This window comes from Epargyreus clarus, unplaced genomic scaffold (assembly GCF_041222505.1).
Source record: "Epargyreus clarus isolate Ecla_fem2 unplaced genomic scaffold, WU_Ecla_fem_2.2 ptg000001l, whole genome shotgun sequence".
Taxonomy (NCBI): Eukaryota; Metazoa; Arthropoda; class Insecta; order Lepidoptera; family Hesperiidae; genus Epargyreus; species Epargyreus clarus.
The window spans coordinates 13,503,397-13,528,370 of record NW_027332209.1 but is presented as its reverse complement, the minus strand read 5'-3'; the positions used below and the strand labels follow the sequence as shown (position 1 = coordinate 13,528,370).

General features: G+C 36.9%; 1 protein-coding gene across 17 annotated transcripts in view; it reads right to left on the bottom strand.

The window, feature by feature from the left end:
• The window catches only part of Klc (kinesin light chain), a 59,167-nt gene that overhangs the window by 13,711 nt on the left and 20,482 nt on the right, over positions 1-24,974 (bottom strand). For all 17 annotated transcript variants that reach the window (XM_073090102.1, XM_073090247.1, XM_073090393.1 and 14 more), the window contains 8 exons: positions 18,638-18,851; positions 13,055-13,257; positions 9,650-9,777; positions 8,860-9,088; positions 7,664-7,797; positions 7,040-7,164; positions 6,333-6,458; positions 5,878-5,956 (listed from right to left, as the gene is read on the bottom strand). In XM_073090102.1, the coding sequence (XP_072946203.1) occupies positions 5,878-5,956; positions 6,333-6,458; positions 7,040-7,164; positions 7,664-7,797; positions 8,860-9,088; positions 9,650-9,777; positions 13,055-13,257; positions 18,638-18,826 (1,213 nt within the window). In that variant the 5' untranslated portion in view covers positions 18,827-18,851. The remainder of the gene's footprint in view (positions 1-5,877; positions 5,957-6,332; positions 6,459-7,039; positions 7,165-7,663; positions 7,798-8,859; positions 9,089-9,649; positions 9,778-13,054; positions 13,258-18,637; positions 18,852-24,974) is intronic.

The window sequence follows — 24,974 nt, the reverse complement described above, 5'->3', positions numbered from 1 at the left end:
CAGTTTGCAAGCACCTTAAGCCTCTATTGAACTACGGGACAATCAAAGATATTGTATACGTCGTGTGTTTGGTAAAACATATAAATTCATGTGGTAAAAATTGTTTTACCACAAATTAAATTAAATTGAGTCCCAATGGACTTGGCTTTATTTGGCTTGTCCATGGCTTTATTTGGCAAGTCCATTGGGACCTGGCTTTATTTTCAATCTGTGTGTAAGACTTTTCCTAGAAAGATGGTTGCCGTAGGCATCTGATAAACTTCGCAGCTTCGCATAATGACACACTCTTTAATTTTTTTCTTTCTTCTTTTAAATTTTTGTCTACCAAAAATCTAAACTTACATATACATATATTTTTATATTTATACCAAACATTTTCTTCATGGCGTTTTGTCGAGTCCAGCTTTCTATATGTATAAAAACCTATACAATATCTTTATTGCGAAAAGCTTCTATATAGCACATCATAACTTAATAAATGTATGCAAAATAACGCACATTACTCTTTTAAGTCTACTTTGGCAACGAGGTACTAATATATAGAATAATTTAAATATACATTATTTCGGCACTGATAATATAACAATTTAAATACTTTATAATAATAAAATTACAACTCCCATGCTTTTTATTGTCATTACGTACTACTTCGAGGGTTGTAGAGCATAGGACTCTACACCAAAGTACTCTTACGATGAAATAACATACAGGGTGTTCAAATAATGGATTATTTGAAAATTGTAATATTTGTAGATTGCAGCTTTCATGTACATTATTTTAATACATTATTCATGTACATTAGCAATACTTGTTATTTGCCTGTAGCTCGTTTAAAAAAATTGTATCTATTACTCTAATAATTTCAAAAAACTACTTACAGATATGATTTTTTCTAATAATTTGAAAAATTAATAAGCAAAACATCTCAAAAAACATTGAAAATTGTTTTTTGGAACATTTGCACTTGCATTTCATACATATGACAAATTTGAAAACATATACATGATTATAACACCCTGTAAGTTACTCATATTTTTTTCACACATATTTTTAAAATTTTACGATAACAATCTTCCAATTTCCTTTTACACGCAAAAGGCAATAAAGATTGCTATGCGTCTAAACTACATTAAACTTGACTCACTGAAACGTCTCAGTTTCACAGCCAAGGTTGAAATTTAGGCGCGCGGTAGTGCAATGGCCAAGTTTCAAATAATTTTCTAAATAAAAAGCATCAACTTAACATAACGGAATATGTCACAAAATTTGCTCCGATAACCTTAATAATTAATATTTTAAGCAATTCATTAAGTGTATTCCATCTCACTATTAATTTGACTATTTTAAGCAAGATTCGAAGGGAAACTTTAAGACTGTGTGAATAGATCTTTATAGTATTCATTTATATTTTTTGTAATCTTGAAAAATAAATTGAATATGATAAGAATCTCCTTTATTTGTCAATAAATTCTTATTACCCTAGGAACTAATCATTTTTTACATAATAAACAATAAGCCTTTAGAAATAAAACTGTAAAGAAATTGCCAAGTTACAGAAAAAATAATAATCATGTACACATTCAACCAAAAAATAAAATAATAAACATTAATCACCGCCACATTTCAAGGCAAGACAAACATACTAAATCTACGAAAAAAACATTCGAGTATTCACCAAATGCAAATAAGAGATCTCCGGGAAGAAACAGACACGTTGCCATTAAGTGGAAAGTTGAATTGAAATAAGTCCTAACTAAACATTCATGCAATTTATTTTTTTGTCATTTCACTTTGTTTCTCTAGCTACTATGTACACAAAATATATATTTCGAGGACAAGTCTAGCGAAAATATTGCGACGGAATTTGGCGTTTGAATACTTATTAATACTGTAAATGGATTAATAAAGTCAATAATAACTGTTTTATTTAGCAACAAATCTGAATGAATAGGTTCAGAGTTACTCCGTTAGTTACAGTAACGCCGTTGCGATAGTAACACATAACTTGGAAATAATTAGACGTGTCCCGCATTACAATGAAAGTTTTCATGACTCATATAATTTATCACAATAATCCGTTTGCCCGATACAAATGGACTATATATTTTTTTCTTATCTCTTTCCCATGTCTTAGAATATTTTTCTTTACGACAGCTTAAAAGATGATTCAGTCTATAATTGTATATAAATAAATTATAATTGATTTTTTTACGCACAATTATTCATAAGAATCTGTGATGGCGCCAGTTGCGCGATATTTTAGCTAGACTTGTACCTAACTTTAACTATATTAAAAATAAAATCGCTTCCATATCAAAATCTTAAAAGCAAAATAAACATAATAAGTCAAAATAGTACACATTTATTAAATATATCAATAAAAATAAATAAATCCATTCTCACTTTGTCTATGGTAAGCTGCTAATAGGATTTTGTGCTTTGGTCCTTTCAAATTGTATTTTTTTACTTTAAATCCTCCACCTTATTCGAGTAGATGAATGGCAAATCATAGGAACACAATTATAATACAAATGTCATCAATAAATAAAAGTATTTTTAATTAAATATTAAATAGAAATTATTATCATGATAGAATACTATGCAAGTGACTGAAAATATAAATGTTTGCCCTTTAAGCATAATTAGGCATTATAATAAAATACATAAACTTGGCTAATTGAATAAGGATCGATGCACACGCCAGACACTAAAGCAACAAGTTTGTCAAAAAATAATACAAATAATAAATTTCAAAACCGACCCAGGAACCATCGTCTGAAAAAATTTATATAATATACATTTTAGGGTTATATTATTGGAGTCTATATCAAAAAATATATATACGTGACGATTCAAGTGCTTTCTTTTGAAGTTCATTAGTACATATTTATATCCATTACCGTTCAGTTCCTAGGCTATATAAATCATGACGTCACGTGCACGTGGGCATCGAATCTTAAACAAAATCGTATGCCATTCACCTACCACACAGATCACAATAATAAAAAGTAACACAGTTTGAGCAAGACAGTCGCCTGTATAATATATCATATATTTCATATTACTGTATAGGATTACACATTACACATTGCACTTCTCCTGATAATGTTAGTCCGAAGACATTCTATACAATACGTGCGGGGGTTTGTTATTTTTTGGGTTTTTTTAGTGACGCTATATACTCTGAAATGGTAAACAGAAAAAATAATGTCAAGTCAAGCACGCAAATATAAATCAATTTCTAACTACAAAAAGGCATTTTCAAAAATAATATTGACAGTTCACCCCAAGTTGCAAAATTTAATTTAAACTTTGTTGATCATATAAAATTTAAAATAAATACAGTAATTTTTATAGTATCAATTCAATTTTGAAACTTGGAGGGAACTTCTTAAAACTAAAAAAAACAGGTGTGTAAAAAGCAAAGGTTTGGAATTTAAAGTAAAAAATATATTGAAATTAATTTAATAAATCGTATAAATCAGTGTGTATATGTCAGATCTTGTAACTTTCCCTTCATTTAAGTGTCAGTGATGTTCTCCTTTACTTAAAAAAGGTATTATCACATTTCTATTTTGTGAATAAATAATTTAAATAATTTACATCCAAAATTATAAAAAAAAGTATATTACGAGATCTATCATTGGGTTGTAATTATTTATCACAGACATATTAAACTATCCTTCCAGTAACCTCCTCCTTATAACGAAATTCCTTTATTTCCCCAAAACCCTAATTAAACCTTAAATAAAAAAATCTTGTAAAACCTTCAAAAAGCCCCCAAGTATTACTAAAAATTAAAATATAATTAATATAGAAGCGTCAAAACTGCATCAGAATTTATAATAATTAATAAAATAGTCTGAATTACTTGGAGGTCTCATAATACTAATAACTTTCTAAGGTATATGTCCTCATATTAAATACGAAGGTGTACTGACAGGTTTATGATATGACAATAAAGCTACATTCTAAAGCAGATAAAATTTAATAGAAACACTTCTATATTCAGTATATTTGGAAAAACTAAATAACTAGAGGCAAGGTGAAAAGTGAGTGATCTGGTGAAATGAGACTATGAGGATACATGAGGCTGGGAGGCTCAGAACAGACGAGTGAGGTTAGGTATGGGCAGATGATAAATGACGCTATACGTAAGAAGGAAATGGTCAGATAGTTAATTGTATCAGGCGTTACTTTGCGAAAATCCATGCTATTAAGTTAAGATTAAAACTACTTCACAACAATCCGCTACAAATATGTATGATGGTATATATTTTAAACCACTCAACGATTAACCGTCGTAGAGTCAACTTACCCTGAAGATGCTCCGTTTTAGAGCGAAACACGTGTTGGTGGTTGTATGTATGGTGGTGTATATTTTTAATTTTTGCATCTGCACGCATCCTTTGAGGGAGGGAGGGTGGTACATACTGCATGGTTTCATTCATCATACATATTTGTAGCGGATTGTTGCGAAGTAGTTTTAATCTTAACTAAATAGGAAATGGTCAGATAAGATGAGGCTAGAAGAGTAAATTATAGCAGTTGATATAACACGAAAGAAGTGAGGATTGGTCGGTGAAATGGGACGGTGAGGTTATGGAAGACTAGGTAGGACTAGATCGAGGCTAGGTGTGGATAAGTGATATCGATGGATGAGACTAGTCGAGATTTTCAAAGTAGAAATGGCTGAACAATAGTAGGCGAGGCTAGATACGATAGTGTTGACCAGTTGAGACACTCACAGAGAGAGCGGGAGTAGATGAGGCTAGATGAAAATTCAGGCAAAGTGTAGATTAAATTCAGATTGGATACGAAGAGGAAAGAAGTTCAGGAAAAGCTATAGACAGTTATGTAGAGATAGTGCTGTAGAATGATTACGGCGACAGACGAAACCTAGATTAACATAGAGAGCTATTTGGGAGGAGAGTACGACAAGGGAAGGGTATAGACAACAACGTGGGTAGATAGTATCGCAGCATTCGTCATAAGGTAAAGCTAGATGAGGCTAAACGGGTAAGCTAGGATAGAATTGGTCAGATGAGCCTCCTGGACACGGAAAAGGATAAAGTATATGAAAATTGCTAAGGCGAAGTGTAGATTAAATATAGAGACTAGTGAAGGGTAGTTAGGACAACGTTCAGGGCACGGAAAAGGATAAAAGTAGGCAAAGGTTAGTCGGACAAAAATGTAGATTAAAAGTAGTGAATAGGGAAAGGAATAGGCATCTACATGGATAGGCTACAGGCGCGCCAGGCAGGCACAGAGGGGGCGGGGCTTACCGTCGATGGTGCCAAAAAATAGAGACTAGGGAAAGGTATGAGGAGCTAAGTGGATAGATAGTGCCGCAGCACGTCTAGCGCGGAGCGGCCGAGTCAGGCGGCTAGGGAGCGTGGCTTACCGTCGATGGTGTTGCATTCGTCCTAAGGTAAAGCTAGATGAGGTTAAACGCGTTAGGTTAAGATAGGACTGATCAGATGAGCCTCTCGGACACAGAAAAGGAGAGATAAGGCTAGATAAAAGATGAAGACTAAAAATTGAGACTAGGGTATAGCGAAGGGTATAGTGAGCTACGTGGAGAGATAGTGCCGCAGCACGTGTAGCGCGGCCAGGCGCGCCAGGCGGGCGCACAGGGGGCGGGGATTACTGTCGATGGTTTCTAGATGAAGCTAAACGCGTTCGTTTAGGATAAAATTGGTCAAGTGAGCCTCCCGGACAAAGAAAAAGATATGGCTAGATAAAAGATGAAATTTAAAAATGGTGACTAGGGTATAGTGAGCTACGTGGAGAGATAGTGCCGTAATACGTGCAGCGCGGCTTGGCGCAGCCAGGCGGCCAGGCGCGCCAGGCAGCTACACAGGGGGCGGGGCTTACCGTCGATGGTGCCGAACTCGCGCTCGTGCGCACGCGTCAGCACCTGCTTGTACAGCGTCTCCGCCTCCTTGTATTTGCCCTGCGAGAACAACAAGTTGAAACTAATAATAATATATTTCTTTCTAATATAAGACTAACAGATGAGCATGGAGCTCACCCATGGACATCCATAATCAACCCCAGACAGGATTAGATATTCCTACCTGATGTCAGCAACAGATGCGCCGCTACCCCTGAGGACTAAATTGGAACGTCTCGGAAAAGTATGTCACTCTTACCATACCGTTCAAACCAGAACACCGCAGTGCTTAACACTGCTGATACGAGGCAAAAATAGGTGGTGCCGCCGGAGTCAAAAACCACAAAGGGTTCTACCATCTTCAAAACACTTCTTAACACTCTTTTTTCAGTTAACAAGCAAGATACTGTTGTTATTAATATTGATGATGGCATACCTGCTTGAGATAGCAGGAGGCGAGGTTATTCTTGGTCTTAGCAACGTTGGGGTCGTCGGGGCCCAGCTTGCTCTCGTAGATCTCCAACGCGCGCTGGTAGTACTGCTCCACCTCCTCGTACTTGTTCTGTGCGATATTTTGAAAATAATAATAAAAGCCGGTAAAAGCCGTATACGCAACAATAATAAAAAAATAAAAAGCAATATACCACCTATATGTGGTATATTGTTTTTTATTGTTGTATATTCGTATGTTTGTATGGTAGTAATATCAAATTGAAAGTCCGTACGTTGAGTATGTTATAATAATAATACTTAAACTTTTGATGATCGGTCAATCAGTCAGTGAGTGCAAAATTAAGAAACTTTGACTAGTTGTAATTCTTAAAAGTACTGATGCAAATTGAATCAAATTTGAAATATACAGTGGTTAACTATGCAATATCTGTTTGGTTCTTAAATTCAAGCTTCTAGTTTAATCTATAACGAAGGGAAAATGGTCTGAATTGGTTCGAGAAAAGAATGGTAAGGTCATGCTGCTTTTTTTCTTGTTCGACTTTGCGGGGGAATAGCTGTGCCCCCAGAAATTGCGTTCCTTTCATTCATTCTTTCAGCTCCTTTTAAATTCTCTTTACAAATGACTTAAACAAATGGCGTATAATTAAAATCATATATTTTTGGATGTAACATAGCAGTAGAGAGCGGGACCTGGTTCTGGCAGAGCAGCGCGAGGTTGTTGAGCTGCTTGGCCACGTCGGGGTGGTCGCGGCCCAGCACGGCCTCGCGGATGCACAGCGCGCGCTTGCACAGCGGCTCCGCCTCGCGGTACTTGCCTACACACATAAAACAATACACATTTTTAAAAACACGCTTAAATAAAAGTCAAAAAATTATATTAGTAATATAAATCATTCTATATTCATACATAAATTCGTAAATATCTTTCTAGCCGGGAATTGAAGGTGGTAGAACCATTTGTGGTTCGACTCCAGCGGCACCACCGCCACACCTATTTCTGCCATTAGGCAGCGCCTAGCACTGCTGTTTAATAACATCAGTGTTAGGCGCTCCTGTGTTTCGTTTTGAAGGGTGTGGTAAGGGAGACATACTTTCCCGAGGCGTTCCGGCTTAGTCCTCAGTAGTAGCGGCGCATCCGTGGCCGACCTCCGGTAGGAATATCTAATTCTATCTGGGATTGATTACAGATGTCCATGGGCGGCAGTAGCCACTTACCATGAAGTGGACTGCATGCTCGTCTGCTACTCCTATATTATATTAAAAAAAATCACATGGCATGACATGGCGACGACTACAATATGATTATTTTCTTACCGCGTTTTCCATACAGTACGGCGAGGTTGTTGAGCGTGGCGGCGACGGCGGGGTGGTTCTCGCCAAGTGTCTTCTCGCGGATCGACAGTGCGTCGTTCAACAGATTAGCAGCCTCCTTGTATTTGTTCTGGTCCCTGAGACACACAACACATATACAACGTTAATTTATTTTATGAATGTGCAGAGAAAAAATATAGCATGTAGTGTAATTTGCAGGTAGGTTCGAGGATAAGAGGCGTGTTGATGGGTTGACTTCTTTATTATTACTGTCTTATACTAAGCATAACCTAACTTATACAGGGTGAATTTTTCAAATAGGCCTTCAGGGCCTAATCCGAAACTATAAGGATTAGCGTAAAATGCTGAAAGGAGTTACGAGGCCGATTTTGATAAAAACTAAAACTGCATCATTAGTTTTTTAAAATATTTTTTTCCTTAGCCGGGAATCGAACGAGTTCGTTTTGGAAAAAAATACATATTATTTTTCGCTAATCTTTATAGTTTCGGATTTGGCCCTGAAGACCCGTTTGAAAAATTCACCCTGTATAACTAGGAGTCTTGCACTCACTACAGGAAGTACTACATGAAGGCTCAAAGAAAAAAATTGAGTTTAAAGCTACTGCAGTCGCTGTAGTATAAGTCGTTTCAAAAATAAGTTGTAGTAGTTTATGTCTAGTATACACGCTAAAATCCTTCAAGGCTTTCGTAGCATTTTCGCTACGTAGCCGCGTAGGTATTTCGTAGATCATAAAGCAAATAAGTATGCGGTTTACCAGATGATAAATGGCAACTGCCGCCCATAGACAACCATAATAATCGAATCCGGATAGGAATAGTCTTACAGGAAAGCTTCAGTTGCGTTAGAATGCATCATATATCTTTCTCTCACTGCATCATTCAAACCAGAAAACATGTAGCACTTAACATAATTATTATTCATTGTCCTCTAAAAGCAAACCACGATGATCCCTATTAACTTCAAATCGTGCTGCGAGAACCACAAAGATGGCATTGAAGACATAGGAATGGAAATAGTTCCAGAGTAGCGCATAGCGGTAGTGTATAGTCCACTCTGAAGATGTTGCGCGCAGACGTAGTCAGAGAGCCAATGCGATCGATATCTACAATTTTCTGTTGCGACGCGGTTCACTTCTATATTCAGAGGGGAATAGAAGTTTGGCCCGGACTCTACTAACCTGTAGACCAGCGCCAGGATGTTCAGCATGGTGGCCACGTCGGGGTGGTCGTGGCCGGAGGTCTTCTCGAGGTCCTCGAGCGCCTGCTTGCAGAGCGGCACGGCCACCTCGTAGCGGCCCTGCGACGCGTACTGGATCACCAGGTTGTGCAGCGTGCGCAGCCGCGCCGGGATCTCGTAGCCCGCGTTCACTTGCTGGGCGAACTGCGACGGCGGCGTTGGGGACATCGCTGGGGAATTATTACGATGATTAATTTACGGCGATATCCCTGATTATAAGAAATATGTAACTTTGTGACGTCACTGGAGATAATTAAGGGGCAAGCTTATTAAAACATATGGAAAGATGCCAGAAGTGGACCGAGTGCGACGGCTTCACTTATCCATCAAAATTTTCATGTAACTATTCGGTATAACAGCAATCTTCCATAGTCAATATTCGTATGGGATTAAGGAACAATATCGTTATTTTTCTTGTGAATTTCGTTCAAAGTTACTCCGATTTGATACTTGAAGCTAAAGATCTCGTATGTGCTGAGTAGTGTGTTTGCTTTGAAGAAATTCTTTAGTATTTTAAAAATATAGACGTTTTTTTATTGGTCCCATTTATTTGCTTGTATTTAATTTGCTCCTTTAAGTTATTCCTTATCTGACACACATTTAAATGATAAACTCTAATTTCTGTTCTCTGACAGTAGTTGTCTTTGTGTGTATGACTACACTACACTCTAACTTCCGACATCATAACCCTACCTACTTCTTAAATTACAACTTAAAAGTGTTTTACATACATTTGTTGTTTCTGTTGTCCTCGTGGTCATCGTCGGGGAACAGATCGACCATGGGATCGTCGCGCTTGTTGTCCGCGTGGCCGCTGCGGCTTGTCTCAGAGTCCTCGGTCACATCACTGTCGTATTTACTGGAAAAGAAAAATAAAATTGATATAACAGCTATTCAGTACAGCATTATTGTCTAATAAATGTCTTATAAGTTAGATATAGAGTTGTGCGCATAGGAAGCCTCGATGTTGAGTTACAAAACAAACGAATTAGAAGTGTTACAAGTGGCGCCACTGGTTATCATTTTCCAAAAATATTAATATAACCGCTATTCATTGCTGTATAAAAAAAATAATTATGCAAAAGGATGATTTTGTGTTGGATATGAACGTAAAAATCCAGTTCAGATTTAAAGTACACTATTTATAGTTAGCAAATCAGTTTGAATAGTTAAACATGTGATACAGCCGTTTATTAATTGGTGGATAAACGTAATAAGTTATGAACGCTATCTCATTATTGTATAGATGTATACTGATACAATAGAAGGATTTTTGAGATGACTGCATCTCAAAAAACCTTCTATTGGATACAAACAACAAGCGAGACAACAAACTACACCTTACTTAAACACACATAGTTTAAATCACATTACACCAGCTACGATTACTATATACAGTTCAAAACAATGCCGTGTCGCGGCAACATAAACACCATTCATTGATTGCGTCTAAAGGTGACGTTGCCTGCGTGCCGACTTCGCTTTAGCAGGGGCAATTATCATTTAACATTACCGACCTCCAAGGCGGTTTAACGTACGTAAATTATTGTACAAAGTTTAGTACTGTAATGAAACTTACGTTTAGTGTACCTTGTGGCAAATCTAAACGACAGGGTTTTGACAAAAAATCGATTGAAGAACAAATTGGAAGGTGGTAGAACCCTTTGTGGTTCGACTCCGGCGGCACCACCGCCACACCTATTTCTACCTAATAACAGCAGTGTTAAGCGCTGCTGTGTTCCGGTTTGAAGGGTGTGGTAAGGGAGACAGACTTTTCCGACGCGTTCCAGCTTAGTCCTCAGGGGTAGCGGCGCATCTGTGGCTGACCTCAGGTAGGAATATCTAATCCTATCTGGGGTTGATTACAGATGTCCATGGGCGGCAGTAGCCACTTACCATCAGGTGGACTGCATGCTCGTCTGCTACTCTTATATTATAAAAACAAATAATAATAAAAAAAAAACTGTTCTATTACAATACAAACACCCTACTAGCGTCTTTATACGCGTTCAAAATCAAGTTGACATATTATTAAAATTGCACGTCCTCGGAACCAATATTTCAGCAAACAAACATCCACTCTACTTGATGTAATGTGATCACTGCGGCGTCCATGAACATAATTATGTAATCAACCTAAATACTTGTATACTAATGCAATAAATGACCGATTATCGATTACGTGACGTCAATACAAATCGATGTAGTGAATAAAACAATAGATTCATAAATAATCGGTACTAATTTTATACATATTAGTCCATGAACTCTTCGCTTAGGGCACAGGGCGCCACGATCATTCGTGTGGAACACACGCAAGTGCCATTATCGTTACTAACAATATTTATAGTTTTGGCTTTGTTTAAAATTAATAGACTAGACTGATATGATTTTAGAAAGACTGTCTTGTATTCTACTGGCTACGATCCGTTTTACGGAAGGACGCGCGGTGAGTAGAGCATCGTCTCGTTGTCGACCACAGGTAGAAATCTAATCTTGTCTGGGGCTGATTACAGATGCCCATGGGCTGTAGTAGCTATGTACCAGGTGGACTGCATGCTTGTCCGCTATAGTAGGGGAGCCCACGATGCTAAATGTGTAGAAACTCGAGCGTCAATGGGACCTATACGATTGTGTAGATTAGATATTAGAATGAGGAAATATTGTTACGATATTTTGCGATTCAGCGGGGGGACTTCTTATTCTGACGATTTGAAAAAAAAAAATTGTATGAGAATGTATGAAGAATAATGTATTTTCCTAAAAATGAGCCTTTTCCTTTGTGATGCATCACTACTTCATTAGGGATTCATGCTCATAAGGGACACTATCGGATAGCATAATAATACAGGTTTTTTTTTCAAAATTACTTTTTTTTACTACTTCGACATGTGGTAATCGGCAGATTATGATGTTTTCCGATTTCTAGCATTATTTCCTTGATATTAAAAAGAAAATGAACCACGCTCGAGCATGTCCAGTGATCGATTTTTATGATTCTGCAAAACCCCGACATAGAAAGCTCATTTATGGTTTAGGATACTCTACTGGGCGTAAGGTATCTCCCATATCTTAGTCTAACGAACTCGAGACACTCCCGAAATCCCCTCTTGGGGTCCCCAACTACTACTCCTATACAAAATGCTATCAAATATTACGACAATTCGACGCCATTAGAATTGCCTCTGTGCCATGATAGTCTGCCATCCCTGCAAAATTCCATAGAAACACGAAACAGGGCTTAATTTGATTTTATACGATTAGCTTTTGGATTAAATAAAGTAGAACAGAACTGTAATGATGGTAATGGTTGAGAAGCAGTTCTTACTCCTATATAAGTATATCAACTGTAATCGTGTTTCTAAGTGGCACAGTGGACCAAATGCTAAGCCGCAAAGCCATCCATTTGCGGTGAGCTCAATTATTCAGATTTTACGCGGACGAAAACACATTGCGAATTGAGGCTTTCTCGTGTGGAGATTATTTACAATTAATATAGTATTAAGAATTGATAAAATTTTACGTAAATTCGCTTATAAATATTTCGCTTATATCACTCACGCTGTATCAAAAACTATTTGATTAATAAGCCCAGTATGGACAAATTTCTTTTTTCCTATATGACAAATAAAAGTAAAGCACTATAATACCGACATCCTTTTATCAAACAAAACGGTATTTTTGTCACTTAGTCCTTTGCACGCCCAAGCAACTTTTGAAGCGAAATTTTAGGAATTTTCCTATTTTGTAGCACTTTTAGTAAGTACCCTTTTAAATACGTCATCATAGCACTTTTTCAGCCTTAAAACACTTTTAGTGTCAATAAGTTTGAGCGCAGTTACAACGTCCACTAATTTAGAGGTTTATAGTCCGCGCCAAACTTCAAGTCCGCTCTGAAGTTAATGCACGCAAGTGTCAGTCAGAGAGCCAATGGTCGAACACAAATACAAGCATAATATAGTCCGTAGCGACGTATGGGCACACTGACGCAGCTATGTATGTATGTATGGGCGAGAGCGGGCAGCGGAGGGTGCCGCGCTATCATCGTTCCTCTAATATCTACAATTTTGCTATTACGATGCGACTCGTTTGTATATTCGGAGCGGACTAGCAGTTCAACTAATAATAACACTCACCGGATGGAGGCCATGAAGTCCAGGTGCTTGTTCTCCTCCTCCAGCTGGGCCACGCGCTGCTCGGACGCCTGCAGGCGCTGCTGGGCGGCCGCGAGCTCGTCGCGCAGCCACGCGTTCTCCTGGCACAGCCGCCGCACCTGGGTGCGGAGCTTCTGCTTCTCGGCCTCCACTGATTGCAGGTGGGAGGCCAGCGCCATCATCACCTGGAAATTGTAAAGTTTATGCTATTTATTTGTATTACTATATGGAAGTAGGAAACGAGCCGGTAGTCTATTTGATGTAAGAGGCTACTGCCACCCATCTGTAATCAAACCCACATAAGAGTCCTGAGGGTGGCTACAAATGCGTTGCTATCCCAAAGGGTTCTACCAACTTCATGATGTACTTACTTCAATGCTTATTATGGCGTTAAAATGAGAAATGTATTAATGATGTATGTCAGAGCTTGTGACCTTAGTTGCTTATATAGCATCAAATGGGTTTAGAATTGTATTAAAGTACCTACATTAAATGTTATACTATACTTTACAAATATAGGTATTACAGTACTTGTCCATGTAGCATTAAACACATCTTATTTCTGCTTATTTTCATCTAAAAATATTTATAAAGTTCGTTTTCACATGCAAGTTTAAGATCAATTTTATCTACAATCGTTTAAGAATCATTATATCAGTGGTAATGTACTTTCTTTATGTTTTCCCAATTTACCATATTCATTACTCGCTCACACAACAGCAATGTATGTAGATAACATGGTAATGTGACCGAACAGATCGAATAAAAACGATAGCACACACACATTTGCATTCCCACCCGATATTTGTCGAGTACACAGCTCTAATTACGCCGCACACTAACACACCGGCACACATACACCCCCGTTGCAGCGCTGGCCGCGGGGTGTTTACCGTACATCAACCCCTCGTCAGCCAGCCTTTGTCCGCTGTTGAATGAAGTGCGTCGCTGCTTTGATTAAGTGCACCAATCTCATTTCTACCCCTGTTTTGACGTACGTTTTATATTCGCTGTATTTTTTTGGAGTGTGTTTTGAATCGAGACTCAAGTGGATGTGTTGTTTTGTTTATCTTGTTGTTTCTAGACAGAGTCAACATAGGAGTTACTGAATTTTACCCGACTGTGGAGGGTAATGTTCTTTACGCGTACATACGTTTGTCTCAAATTTTTACACGTAACGCAGCCAAAATGGCTTGACGTATTTTAAGATAATGAAGGGTCGTTGGACTTGTCTAAATTGTGAGAGTAATATAGCCGTATTTTGAAGCAGTCGGGTTTTTAACTGACTTCAAAAAAGGAGGTTTCTCAATTCGAGTAGTTAAAGATTGTTATCAATAAAGTATATCTTTATTATACGAATTATGCCATTGCATTTCCTGTTTACATTAATTGTACTGTTAAAGCCAGAAATGGCCAAACCAGGACGTTACAAAGATATAGATTTCACTCGGATAACAATTGGCCACCGTCTGTCAAACCAATTGCAGTACCAAAAAACTTGTCAATATGTGACCCATCTAAAAATGGCTAAGATTTTTTTTAGCAGAAACTTATGATGATTGACGAGGGTCTTCTATAAATAAAACAAAAGAGTTGCCAATGGTCTACAGAGTTTAATTAGGTCCCAAACCTTTTTTAATCCGCTCCGAAAATGGCTCCGCAATTCTCATTTTTCATTTACCTTTTATATAAAAAAGCTACAAAGCTGAATACTATCGTAGAATGGCTGGGGCAGGGAGCGTAGCTAGCCTATCTATTTTCCATAAGCGGCAGTTTTAATATTAAAACGCGACCCATTCTCGAGCCGAAGAGCAATCGGGCCAAGTAAATGGCACTTCGGCGTCCTTAAGGCATTGAGATCGAGGGAATGTAGGGCACTCGCCTTGTGGCGCTCGTATCTCGGAGAAAATGAACACATTTCTCTTAACTGGGCCATTTCGCCACTTCACCATGTGTGAATGGTTGCCAGGACTATTTGAACAGACACTAGTAGTATAAGACGTATTCAAGAGAAGTTTTAGATGTAAGGCGTGATTTGAGTATTAAAATTTTGTTAATATTTTTCGAAGGAATTTTGTGCTGGTCCCACATTCATTGAAAGTAAAAGATATAGTTCAGTTGACTACTTATGTCATGTTAATAATTGCTACCCAATAATAACAAACAGAACCGACGGTGTAACGTCATTTCGAAAGTACAAAAGCAGAAGGGTAAATCAATTCCAAAATAGACAGGAGTTTTACCAGACTCTTTACATCAAAACAGTAGGATGAGCAAAAATGCCGCTCTAGGTATAAGGTAACAAAGCCGCATGTGTCTGGTAATATGGCAGCCGCCATGGGAAATCTTTACATAATATCCATTAAGGTGAAAATTTCAAGTTATCAAGGGGATACCTACACGACTTATTCATTATTCATGTAAGAAATTTTCAATATGTAACGAGTATAAAACATTCTAAGCGTCGTATGTGTCGCTTATTTCAAAAGTATGCACACTCTATCGTGAACACTTGAAAAAAATCTCATTAAAATCAAAGTAACAAGTTACATACGTGTGAATACGTGTAAGTATGCAAGGACGAGGCGACATGAATGCGACGCCTCAGCAAACCGCAAACGAATCAAACACGGGTCATTACAACGTGCCCGGTAGAGGTACTTGCTGAGGAATATTAGAAGGATGAGTAACATCACGCCTGTTATTAATGATCAAGCTGTGCTAGCCTACTAGCGATCTAATACTAGGCACCAGATTTTTCAATTCAAATCAAATCATTTTTTTTTATTCAAAATAGGTTATAGGTTGAATGTAATTACATCTACCACCACTTCACAAGTTGTTTCGTTATTGTGAAGAAGCTTTTCTAAATTATGTGCGCATTAGAAAAAAGTTTGGAAAATCCAAAAGTGCACGACTCATAATGCTCATTTAATTATGAAATATGAAAAAAAAAAAAAAAACTTAGTCGTTCAAAATTAATTGCCGAAAAAACAGCTGTAATAGGAAGAAGGTACTGCACAAGCGCCCCTGGTGGAATAAATGTACATAATATCTATAGATATACAGTCTTGTAGTTTTCGTTTTTTATTAATTGCAATTAAACGACACTGAATTAATTAATCATTCGCATTCAGTGACCTACAATCGTCGATTAGAATTTAAAAAAAAAAAAATTAACTCAAATGATGGATTTTTTCACAAGTTACAGTGTTTTCAGGTTTCACACATGACGGACAGGAATTTTTTTGACCTATTTTGGTGTTTTTTTTCCAATTCTATTGCAGTAAATCAATTTTTAAAAAGTATGGAATTAATCTCCATTAAATTATCTCGACAATAGTATGCAAAATATCTTGATTCCGTGAACTATCAAGGCTATAATAATAAAAATAGCCGCCAAAATGAAGCGAAAAAATTTTTTCGATCGTAAAGCACTCTCTGATGCTTCGCATCATGAGTCTTGCAATAGAAACCATCGTGAGGAAATCGACACAACTGGATTTAAGGAACTACACACCCTTGAGATCTTCTCAAGGGTGTGTAGTCTACCAATTCGCACGTGGGCAGCGCGGTGGCCTGTGGCCTAAATCCCTTTCACTGTGACAGAAGAACTATGCCCAGCAGTGGGAAAGTAATGGGTTGACGACGACTAGTAAACCATCACAGGTGGCTTTTGTGTGGTTGGCATTGTTCCATTGTCAATCAATGTTCATAAGCAACGTTCCAGAACAACTCTTGATATAAATTGTTTAAGTATTCTCTAAAGTCTGAGAACTGCATTTTTTTTGTAAAACCGTTTTCGTGCTTAGCATCTATGTATTTAAACATTTTTTCGTGTATCTGGCAATCGTTGATTTCGGTACCTACCTGGAGAATGTTAGAGCTAATGTATAATGACATTTAATGTATATGACATTTGTGTATATGACTGGGGTTGTAACTAAAGCAACAGGGCCAGATGGCTTTTTCCATTGTCAATCAATGTTCATGAACAACGTTTCAGCAACTAGTGAAACTCTCGATAGAAATTGGTTAAGTTAGGTATCGACCTCGGCATCGGCTCGAGCGCGCGCCGAGAGCCACAGTTTTAATGCAAACGTGTTTGGTTTGGTACCTTTTTGGAGCATTTTAGAGTATATGAAAACCATCTTTATATAACATTTAAGTGGCAAACGAACCATGGACGTCTGCAACCACCTCCATAAAGTTCAGGAGTTTTATCTAAACCAGCGGCCACAGGTGGCTTGTTCCATTGTCAATCAATGTTCATGAACAACGTTTCAGCAACTAGTGAAACTCTTGATAGAGATTGGTTAAGTTAGGCGGGGCGCGCGCCGAAAGCCGCAGTTTTAATGCAAACGCGTTTCCGTGCTAAGGGGCATGTCGGGAAGTTCACTTCGTTGTTATAACAAGTTGCGACAACCGTTGAACATTTTGGGATGTATTTGAACAATTTAAAAGCATACGACAATTACTATGGTAATGTAATATTTGAGTAGCAAATGAGCATGTAGTTTACCTGGTACGTGGTCACTGCCACCCAAAAACGTCTGTGTTCTGTTACCAACTTTACAAGAAACAAGGTATCACAAATATAACTCAGCCGGCACTTGACGAACTACTTGACGCTAGAAATAGTTATCGCGATGATACCTGTCTAGCCGGATCAATCTGGTTGTACCTCCTTTCGTGTACAACCAGAATGTATTGCCAGGAATATACAATTTGCAAATTAACCTAGAATTTCTTGCAGGAACTAGTAAGCGTAAGGTAACCTTTTAGTATCGGTTTCGGCCATGCATTGCTTAATATCGTCTTTAACATTCAATTTACTTTAAAATATATAACTGACATCGTTACATGTTACGAAAGAAATAATATCATCAAGCTTTATTAAATGGAAAATATACATGCAAATAATGTTTGTAAACATAAGCTAATCATTTTAAGCTGTTTTATGTCGTAAACAAGCGTACTATGTTTAATATGTGACATCATAGTCAAACAATATAATTTAATTTGTAAAACATCGTAACAATGAGTAATATGTACATAATGAAATAAATGCAACACCTATTATATTAAATTATGTACTAATGCTACAAACATCGTGTGCCAGAATATGTTTAATATAACAAGATGGGCAACAGTAGCACTGTTATATAAGGTTGAGACTTAGAATGTCGTTCCGCTTGAAATAAAGCCTGAAGCAGTTAAAAAATATTCTTTAAAATTTTAAAGCCCTACGGTTGGGTATATTTTATTAATGTGTTTTTGAACAGTGTTTTAACTTCATACAATTAATAATTACACGTAGCACCACTGCAGTAAATGAACAACTAGTAGCATTTAGCCTCGAGTAATAGATGTAGAACTATTGTATAGTATTCTAAAAGTGTTAAAACTTCACATGCGCCTCCCCCCATTCCCAACTCGATCGCCTCGATGCTTTTCAGCGCGAGGCTCGCCTTCTTGTGCTCTAACCGCAACGCCTCCAGCCCGGCGGCCACCGTGCACGCCGGCGACCATTCCTCCTGCTATGACTATTTGTTAATAACTCACCTGCGCCTCCCCCAATCCCAGCTCGATCGCCTCGATGCTCTTGCGCACGAGGCTCGCCTTCTCGTGCTCGTGGTCCGTGTTGGCCGCGAGGCCGGCCAGCAGCTGCGCGTGCTCCGCCCGCAACGCCTCCAGCCCGGCGGCCACCGTGCGCGCGCCGGCGACCATTTCCTCCTGCGTCATCGCCGTCATCCTGCCTAGCGATTCGATCTTCTTTCTGATGGCAATTGAGAAAGATATAATTTTAATAAGCGTCAATATTAATTAAAATGGTAGAGCTAAAAAAGGTAAATTATAAAGTACTTTTTCCAGGTATAATAATGGAAAGAAAAAATATAATACCATAATAATTACTATAAACCGTAATAGCTGTATAAACAAAAAAGTTAATAATGTCCGATTAGTTTTTATATAACTTACATGTACCGTTAATGTATGGATTGCATTTAAGAATACGATGAGGTCTTAGAAAGAAACAAACGCTTAATTTAAAGATGAAAATAAAACACTTGGCCCTTTAATAATTCCCTAAGTGAATTTTGGATTTATTTCATCAATGGTCGTACAATTTAGATCTTATAATTTATTTCTGTGGAATTTGAATTTTATTTATGTATAAAGTGAGAAATGCAATCATCATAAAACTATCGCAATATGTTCTTAATTACATTAACATTTTTAAAACCTCTTAATAGTTTACAAACAGAAAGGTGCAACCACGACGTACGAGAAATGCAGTAAAACGCTAAAACATTTTATTCTCATTAGCCTTTCCGCTTAGTTCGTTCATGTGAATATGGTGCAAAACGATGCACTACGCTAGAAACGGCCGGGTGTTTATTTAAATTCTCGCTTATACGCCTTACACGGTAAACTAATTACTCTAACATTATTTTAAGCGGCAGCCGCATGGTAAGTAGGCCACTCGAAACTACAGCGGTGCCGGGCGTTTCGCAACGTGTGAGGTGTTTTACTGGGAGCACACTTGGGTCCGCCGATGTTGAACATAATTAAACACATTTTCAAATTGTGTTATTTATAATTTCCAAATTAATATTTTATGGAGAAATGTGTAATCGTAATAATACTAGGTTATCGGATGGACTTTTGATAATACATAGTATGAAGAAATGAGGATAATTTGAGGGTTAAGATTACACGACATAACAGTTATCGTAATAATATAACAATAAATACATTTACGATAAGAATTTTGTTACGAAAGAACAAAACAGTGTAACTGAGATAATATTTGAATTGAAGATAAATATGGCTTTCTTTTATAAAGTATAATATGACGAAAAAAACTCTACATGCTACCGTAAAGAAATTTTGCAATGCAGTATACTGCAGTAAACACATTAGCCGAGGCAAAACCGTTCTATAAAGATTAACAATTATTGTAGCCTACAACTTAAACTACATGGCCATTTATATTACACATGCGCTAGTTGCTAAACTTTGATAAATGACCGCTGCATTACAACTGCCAACAAAATAAAACTTGTTTATGGGCAGCCATGTTTCAATGATAAAAAATATAATAGCATACTGATATTGACTGATGTGATAGAAACATTATGTGTCATATTTTAATGACCATTTCTGAACGATCACGAATTACCATAAGATTTCAATCGGTATTCATTTGAACGAAAGTGCCTATTGAGATTTGGCGATAGCATAATGATGGTTATCTTGACACACATACAATAAATCTGACGGGCAGATAGGCACATGAAAGAGCGTGTCGATCTGATGAATAATCTAAGAAATATTTTACTCTTCACGCTTTATTTACGAACACATCATAATATTTAAGAGAAAGTTTTGAAATTGTTGATTCTTAAAGAGTTATTAAACATGTTTGAATTATTACTTTTCAAGAAAAAAGAGGTTTTATTTGATAGGAGAGCTTCAAGCGTAACATATCAGAATTAATTGGACAAGGTTATAAACAGAATTTTATAACAATGCTGCTATTAACAGCTACTGTTAATAGCAGCGTATCTGTTGTATGGTGTCTGTTAGTAGCAGCAAGTGACAATCTAAACGTTTTGTATCATCATGAGCATTTCACATCGGCCTCTCTTAGTTATGCGCTAGACACAGGCCACGTTTAATTGACCTAAGTTCGCAGCTGCATGTTCTGAATTCAGAATCTCTGTTCTGTTCTTAATTAGACGAGAGGCGAGTATGACGCCTTTGCCTTAACGTAGTCCCCATTAAAGGATCTTTTTTCCGCATCGGTTGTCAGTTTGTGACCAGCCCATTGCCACTTCAATTACCTGTTCTGAGAGTCATACTAATTAGGATAACGAATAAAGTCTACAAATAAAAGATTTGTGGAAGTTGCAGAAAACAAAAATTCAAGTTTATTGCCAATACCAAATGTACAATTACAAACATCCATTGTATTTTACTGTATTTAATTGCAAACATGCAAGTCCGTTAAATAAAGCATCGAAATAAAGGGATCAGAATTTCATTTCCTGCCAAGCTCCTAGGTACATGACTGAAATTATATCATCATACCGAATCGATATAAGTAAATCCGATTAAACAAATTGAATTCGTAATCAGAGGCGTGGTGAACATCACTGACGTTATGCATTCAGCGCGCATTTTACGAAATCGTATGCTTATGGATCCGTTTATTCCAATTATTGTAATATATTCAAGTACTAAATGAATATAAAGTATTTGGCCGTATCGTTGTTTTTCTTTTGTTCAATACATGTTAGACTCTATAATCTTATTATGAATTAAAATACATTATTAATTTATTTTCTGTTGATATGTATACAAGTATCTGTCATACCGATTGAATATGTAATTGAAGCATAATTTCCTTACAAGTCATTCTCGAGATTACAGGAATCCGATATCAGCCTTCAGGGTAACAACGCACCTGCAACCTCGATAACACTATTTATGCACACCTGTGTATGTCTTAGAGCAACTTTGCACCACATAACAATTTTTGAATCACAAAGGATTTTAAAAAGTTTTAACTAATCTGGCTTTTACCATTTGATATAGATGGACGCCATGGCAATATAAAATAACGATAAATCGGCAATAACGCCCCTTGTTAAATATTATTAGCTACTACAGACAATTATATTATATCATTACTGCAAATGAGTTATGTAGAAAATACCTTAATAGATCAAGTAATTCAGAACTTAAACTATAACTAAAAGACGCACCCAATTTCTAAATATAATATAAATACCTTAACATCCTTACTTTAGAATTACACTAACTTGGCAATAAGTATTTTAAAAGGCAAATAAAATATATACGAACATTTGTTCTCGCCTAATCAACCCAGATAGGCATTCACATCACACATTACAATTCATCACAGTCGAATGAACACGAACGCATACAAATTTGTTGAAAATCATTGCTTTACAGGTGGAAACGTGTTGTGAAATGAAGGGTGTGGCGATACGGGTGGAGGAGAGAAATAGGCGTGTGAGAATCATCGACCGGAACTGTGACAGGTTGAGCAATTGGCAATTTGCATTGGCTCATATATACGAGAACAAAATTGGAATAATAAAGTCAAGCTGGCTCAATTTAATAATCTGATCTTTCGCTTGTACTATTACGCTCGTTTCATTATTTGATGCGGGTAACAATCTATATCATCGGTTAGTCGCAAATTCCTCAAATTTTTCACATAAGACAGTAGAACTGCATTTAAGATTAATTCTTTGCCAAGATTAGCCCAGTTAAAACAAGTAACAATAAACTTACGTTATAAATCAAAAAGTTTATTATAAACATATTTTTGTATTTGACATCTATATAAAACTAAAGCAAAGATTCCACTGTACAAAGAGTAGATTGAAAAAAAAAACGGAAGACGATGTCGACAGGATGAGATCAACAAGCGGAACTAATATCGATTCCGTAATCGACGCTATTGCAACCGTCTGCTTATAGAGATGATGCTCACCATCAATCATATTTTGTTTTGCTCCAGTTCATTGGAGAGCAACATTGGTAACAGTATTGTGAAACTGTGGGATGCCGACAGGGGCCGGGATCACGCTGTGAGAAAGTTATTGATCGGAACCGTATTGACTACTATTACCTCTTATTCAAATATTATTTTTATTAAGGTTCAAGTCTGAGAAAAACTTGATGTGATTATCGTGCGTGTCGTAGAGAAATAGAATTATGCCCTAAAATAATTTTGTAAAATAGGTTCCACTAAAACTTGGGCTACTCAAAATACCCAGGGAACAATGGTGACAAATACAGAGGTTATTAATAATAAAGGGGTTTGTCAGTAACTGTGTACAGTATACTGTACTAATAGTATACTATTTTATCAAATAGGTATTTTTTGACAGTGTAATCTCAAATTGTTATACCAGTTGAGCGAACAGGAGCTGGAAATAGGTTGCGAAAGAATAGCGGGGAGTGTGGCCGCGAGAGCGGTGAGAGCATCGCTCAGCGGATCTATATTGGATTCGGTAATTGTCGATCGTTGCATTGCTGGGATTTCCCGGACATCAGCGCTCATGTTAGACAGGACGTGACAAGTGGATGTGGAAGCAATTATAAATGTTCGATTATGAATATTAAGACAGAAGAAATAGACCTAATTAATATTTATGGAGAGGAAAGCAATCGTGTAAACGTTAACTATTGTAAGTTACTCGTAAATATGGATCCTGTAAATGTCTTTCACAAGGGAGCAAGTATTACAGAAATGCGTATATAAAAGTAAATAATTCAGTGCGAAATGAATGTTAACAAAGCCCCGACTGGTAGACAGTGTAATGCAATAAATGTTAACGCAGCCTAACGGGATGTTATGTTACAAGCGAGCCTAATGCATTTGTTAGTCGAGTAGAATGCCTGACCTCAATCCAATCAGGAAAATCGGGTTTCGACGCCAACGGAAACGTGGTACCAAATTTCGTTGTCGTAAGCCACTAAATAAGATTAGCCAAATTGAATTACTTATGTGACAAATCTAGCCGGAATTTGGTTCGTAACTGTCCTTCATTGTACGAATACAACTTTTTGAGGTCGTTGCTTTGACTTATTATAATGAAGAAAACTGCAACACCTAGCTCCTATTGTCTCGTTTTTAACGACGCGCTTTTCATACCGAAACGACACAAATGAATGCAAAACTAACAGAACTTATTACGTAAAAGTTTATAAAGTACAAGAGTTAAGGTCATTTTTAATTAACATCATTATTTTCTAAATTGTTGATCAGTAATATATTCAAATTGTATTTTTAGTTAAAGAATTGAAGAGAGATCTCCTTTATATTTTATACTATCTCTAAATCTAACTTGTTGTTTTTCTCTACCCCAAATGATAGCTTGAAAAGTTTGCTGTATTAACGTTAAATCAAAACATGTAATATTTATATTTGAATGCATCTGTTTCCTTAACTGGTTTACACACAAAAGGTATTCGTAATGTTGACCAATCGTTGCGGTAAGCATAAGTAACACATGGTTAATCTCAGTTAATCGCAAGTAATATATGACTGCTATTAACTCGTCTGTTATTTCTCAACGACATGCCTACAAAATATTAGGTCACATGAAGCTGATATAAATTGACATCGCATCGCTGTATCTATTTTGGATCGTGTCTATGCGATATTCATGGCATCACAGTAGGTACGTGAGGATATGTAAAGGATACTACCAATATAGTATGCTAATGTTAGTGCGTTTACGATATGTGTCAATTACTTCTGCTTCCTCTAATGGGCCATAATGTCGACAGGTACAGTTACCATCCAAGTGTTACTGTTTATGGTCGAAAAGTAGCAGAAGACCATACTGCTTAGTGTTCGATCCTTTTGTTACGGTGCAGTTCATAAAGTCACGAATTCAAGTTGGATGAAGGTGTCATTTCGCCAAACAACCTTTTCTGATCAAATGTAAGGGAAACTCATTGTAATTGGGAAGTTTTAATTACTTCTATGTAACTAATTACACGTCTTAAAAATGCAACAGATATTTATAAGAGGATTTAATGCTTTCGCAATCTTAATTGAAGACCCAAATCATAACTGACTAATACTTTTAGATTTTGAGTACGTTTCTGTGAATGTATGAATTTTAACATATTCCCTCTACCACAAAATTGTTCGCTGTAATAGAACTGCTCTCCAGAGCATAACATGTCGTGTAATTCCACAATTTACTGTTAACATGGGTTCACCCAGGAAATATTAAAGTTCGGAAAGTTATACGACAGTTTGTTCGCTCGGCAAACTTTAACAGGACTTCTGAAAAATACGGAACATTTTTCTCGTAAGTTTAACTTATGCAACGTACTTCGCGTT